The 5,149-nt window shown below is 45.9% G+C and overlaps 1 protein-coding gene across 1 annotated transcript in view; it reads left to right on the forward strand.

Moving 5' to 3' along the window:
* The window catches only part of LOC138855428 (uncharacterized), a 210,651-nt gene extending 205,725 nt beyond the window's left edge, over positions 1–4,926 (forward strand). Inside the window, exon 5 of the mRNA XM_070104720.1 lies at positions 1–4,926. This exon is cut by the window's left edge and continues 348 nt beyond it. Within this exon, the coding sequence (XP_069960821.1) occupies positions 1–1,005 (1,005 nt within the window). The 3' untranslated portion in view covers positions 1,006–4,926.
* The last annotated feature ends 223 nt before the right edge of the window (positions 4,927–5,149 follow it).

The following is a 5,149-nucleotide window of genomic DNA, read 5'->3' on the forward strand; positions in this document are numbered from 1 at the left end:
AAGGACCAGATGACAATCGACATTAAAAATGAACATCGAACTCAACATTCTCCGTGCATGGCAAAGGGAGTTGACAGAAGCGAACAGGAGGTGGTATCAACAGTTAACGACGAGCCTCTCAAGATTGAATACGAACAGACTAAAGTGTCTTTACCGAGTCGCGAAGATTTGGATAAATCTCGACGTGAATCACCACCTAAGTACACAGACAGAAAGTCCGCTGGAATTATAATGTCAGAGGAGGAAAGATTATCCTTCTTAAAGGCTGTCAACAGTCATGCCTCCTTATATACGCGGGATCATTCCCCAATTACTCCTTCAGTGAGAGCGCCTCCAAGCGCCGACCTACTATACAGCTCTCTTAACAATAATATTTTTCCGTTCCCTCCTTACCCTCCATTGTGGCCCTCAATGTTGCCTTTCCCTCCACTGGCCAAGTTTTACCCTTCCTTCAGCAGCTCTGTTCCTGCTATTGATGGCTTCAAGAGCTCGGTCTTTGGCACCTCGGAAGCCACAAGTTCAAGACCACCGCATCGCCTGACGAAGGACGAAACGGTAACGAAGAAGAGGTTCCTGGACGCCGTTCTTCAGGTCCAGAGGCAGAGTGTGAGTCCCATAGAGACTCCAACCTCCACCAGAGGACCTATGATTCACCAGTCATGTACGTCTCCAGCAGCGTCTCCTTCAGTCACCAGCAGCACTCCGTCTGCAGCACATGACCAACCAATGGACCTCACTGTCCGAAGAAAGAGGAAAATGGACAAGAGCGAAATAATATATAATCCTGGAGAGGATATCGACGCCGAGGATACGGTGGATAGCGAAGAGGAAAAAGCGGATGAGAAGTGGTTGAAGAGAGAGGAAGAGGCAGTGGAGGAAGTAGAGGAAGAAGAAGATGATGAAGACAAGCCAGAGGAATTTGTAGACTCAGAAACAGAAAACAAATCTGAAATTCCCATTAAACTAATAAAACTGGACTCTTCGGGAGAAACTCTCATGGTTTAATTCAACGGATCAGCGATTTATATAGCCTTAGCAAGATTCCGTAGAGTAAAGCAACGCTTGTACAGCGTTATTTTACGCTAAACATGTACAAAACTGACTACGACAGTTAACTGTGACGACGCAAACATTACAAGACACCACTGTCAAAAGAAGATGCAAGAAAACTCTAACACTCCTAAAATTTCCAAGACATTACCTTCATGACGCTATACAGAACTTGTTCCAGTCTTCTAAATTTCTGCTGACAGGCTAGGGGAGGGAAGGGGGGTCGTATAATTAAAGCTACGATAAAAACTTTGATGTGAGCCAACATTAGAAAGGCCAGGAGAGAGAGAGAGAGAGAGAGAGATACAGGAACTAACTTTAGTGTATCAGACATCTTTAAAACCACTAAAGTTCACTTTATTTAGTTTAAAATCTATCGTCTACATAAGGGATCATTAGAAGTGCTGGGTATCCCTCGTAAGGTAAGTAATATTTACTTTGTAGTTCATTCGTTCGTATATCTCAATGTAACTCAATGTTTTGTGTACATTGTATGGAATATTCTGTTGGTGTTTAGAGTTTATTTGTGATGAGTTGTACTTGTGTGCATGTAACCTGCACACTGACAGTGTAACCTGCACACTGTGTAACCTGCACACTGACAGTGTAACCTGCACACTGTGTAACCTGCACACTGACAGTGTAACCTGCACACTGACAGTGTAACCTGCACACTGTGTAACCTGCACACTGACAGTGTAACCTGCACACTGACAGTGTAACCTGCACACTGTAACCTGCACACTGTGTAACCTGCACACTGGCAGTGTAACCTGCACACTGTGTAACCTGCACACTGTGTAACCTGCACACTGACAGTGTAACCTGCACACTGTGTAACCTGCACACTGGCAGTGTAACCTGCACACTGTGTAACCTGCACACTGTGTAACCTGCACACTGACAGTGTAACCTGCACACTGTGTAACCTGCACACTGACAGTGTAACCTGCACACTGACAGTGTAACCTGCACACTGTGTAACCTGCACACTGACAGTGTAACCTGCACACTGTGTAACCTGCACACTGACAGTGTAACCCGCACACTGTGTAACCTGCGCACTGACAGTGTAACCTGTACACTTTGTAACCTGCACACTGTGTAACCTGCACACTGACAGTGTAACCTGCACACTGTGTAACCTGCACACTGTGTAACCTGCACACTGTGCAACCTGCACACTGACAGTGTAACCTGCACACTGTGTAACCTGCACACTGTCAGTGTAACCTGCACACTGTGTAACCTGCACACTGTGTAACCTGCACACTGACAGTGTAACCTGCACACTGTGTAACCTGCACACTGTGTAACCTGCACACTGTGCAACCTGCACACTGACAGTGTAACCTGCACACTGTGTAACCTGCACACTGTGTAACCTGCACACTGTCAGTGTAATTACTCTGAGAGATATACATCCCAGTGTTTATCTCGAGGGAATGTGTTTCTGACCATGTTGAGTAGAAATGTGTTTACCTGGAGAGGGTTTCGGGGGGTGAGCGCCCCCCGCTGCTCGGTCTAAGACCAAGCCTCGTGTGTGTACTGAATCATAACACTTCCTGTGGTGAGGCAGCAAAATCAACACCTTGAGTTCCATATTGTCAACCCTTAGAAAAGAATAATTTGCAAAACAAGACTCACGAAATCGTAATGACACGATTGTAAACAAACCATACGACGGGCGGGAATTTTGAGACTCTCTGACCGCGAGTTCAATCCCAGCCGGGGTATGGTTTGGTTTGCAGAACAATCAGTGGAACATTTCGCTCAGTGTAAAGGTATATCAGGGAAGGGGGAAACGCTGGGAAATTTGAGAAAAAAAAAAACTCGTAGCAGTATTACTTGTAATGCGAGAAAAGTTGTGTAGCGGAAGAGGAATGTGAAGGAAATTTTGTAGAGTGTAAAGCACAGTGTGAGTGCTAGGAGTAGTGAATGCTCGATCCTCCGTCCATTACGTGTGATGAACAGACTTTACCTATAGTCAGATGTTTGACTTTAACCAAGATTATTCTGTATTGATCGTATTAGTGTGTGTGTGTGTGTGTGTGTGTGTGTGTGTGTGTGTGTGTGTGTGTGTGTGTGTGTGTGTGTGTGTGTGTGTGTGTGTACTCACTTATTTGTACTCACCTATTTGTGGTTGCAGGGGTCGAGTCATAGCTCTTGGCCCCGCCTCTTCACTGATTGCTACTAGGTCCTCTCTCTCCCTGCTCCATGAGCTCTATCATACCTCGCCTTAAAACTATGTATGGTTCCCGCCTCCACTACGTCACTTTCTAGGCTGTTCCACGGCCTGACTACTCTATGACTGAAGAAATACTTCCTAACATCCCTTTGATTCATCTGAGTCTTCAACTTCCAATTGTGACCTCTTGTGTCTGTGTCCCATCTCTGGAACATCGCGTCTTTGTCCACCTTGTCTATTCCGCGCAGTATTTTATATGTCGTTATCATGTCTCCCCTGACCCTCCTGTCCTCCAGTGTCGTCAGGCCGATTTCCCTCAACCTTTCTTCGTAGGACAATCCCCGTATCTCTGGGACTAGTCTTGTTGCAAACCTTTGCACTTTCTCTAATTTCTTGACGTGCTTGACTAGGTGTGGATTCCAAACTGGTGCTGCATACTCCAGTATGGGCCTGGCGTAAATGGTATACAGAGTCTTAAACGAATCCTTACTGAGGTATCGGAACGCTATCCGTAGGTTTGCCAGGCGCCCGTATGCTGCAGCAGTTATCTGATTGATGTGTGCCTCAGGAGATATGCTCGGTGTTATACTCACCCCCAGATCTTTTTCCTTGAGTGAGGTTTGCAGTCTTTGGCCATCTAAACTATATTGTGTCTGCGGTCTTCTTTGCCCTTCCCCAATCTTCATGACTTTGCATTTGGCAGGGTTAAATTCAAGGAGCCAGTTGCTGGACCAGGCTTGTAGCCTGTCCAGGTCTCTTTGTAGTCCTGCCTGATCCTCATCCGATTTGATTCTTCTCATTAACTTCACATCGTCCGCAAACAAGGACACTTCTGAGTCTATCCCTTCCGTTATGTCATTCACATATACCAAGAACAGCACAGGTCCTAGGACTGACCCCTGTGGAACCCCGCTTGTCACAGGCGCCCACTCTGACAACTCGTCACGTACCATGACTCGTTGTTGCCTCCCTGTCAGGTATTCTCTGATCCATTGCAGTGCCTTTCCTGTTATGTGTGCCTGATCCTCTAGCTTTTGCAGTAACCTCTTGTGAGGAACTGTGTCGAAGGCCTTCTTGCAGTCCAAAAAAATGCAGTCGATCCACCCCTCTCTCTCTTGTCTTACTTCTGTCACCTTGTCATAAAACTCTAGTAGGTTTGTGACACAGGATTTTCCCTCCCTGAAACCATGCTGGTTGTCAATTATACACTTGTTTCTTTCCAGGTGCCCCACCACTCTCCTCCTGATGATCTTCTCCATGACCTTGCATAATATACACGTTAGTGATACAGGTCTGTAGTTTAGTGCCTCATGTCTGTCTCCCTTTTTAAAAATTGGGACTACATTTGCCATCTTCCATACCTCAGGGAGTTGCACAGTTTCAAATGATGTGTTGAAGATCTTTGTTAATGGTACACACAATGTCTCTGCTCCCTCTTTAAGGACCCACGGAGAGATGTTGTCTGGTCCCACCGCCTTTGAGGTGTCAAGTTCGCATAGCAGCTTCTTCACTTCCTCCTTGGTTATATGTACCTCATCCAGCACTTGCTGGTGTGCCCCCCTTGTTCTGATTTCCTGGAGTCCTACTGGTTTCCACTGTAAATACTTCTTTAAATCTTGTGTTGAGCTCCTGACATACCTCTCGGTCGTTTCTTGTGAATTCCCCATCACCCTTCCTCAGTCTGATTACCTGGTCCTTGACTGTTGTTTTCCTCCTGATGTGGCTGTACAACAGCTTCGGGTCAGTCTTTACTTTTGATGCTATGTCATTTTCATATTGTCTCTGAGCCTCCCTTCTTATCTGTGCATATTCGTTTCTAGCTCTTCGGCTGATTTCTTTATTTTCCTGAGTTCTCTGTGTTCTGTACCTTTTCCATTCTCTAGTACACCTAGTTTTCGCCTCCCTACACCT

This window comes from Cherax quadricarinatus, chromosome 94 (genome assembly GCF_038502225.1).
Source record: "Cherax quadricarinatus isolate ZL_2023a chromosome 94, ASM3850222v1, whole genome shotgun sequence".
NCBI lineage: Eukaryota > Metazoa > Arthropoda > Malacostraca > Decapoda > Parastacidae > Cherax > Cherax quadricarinatus.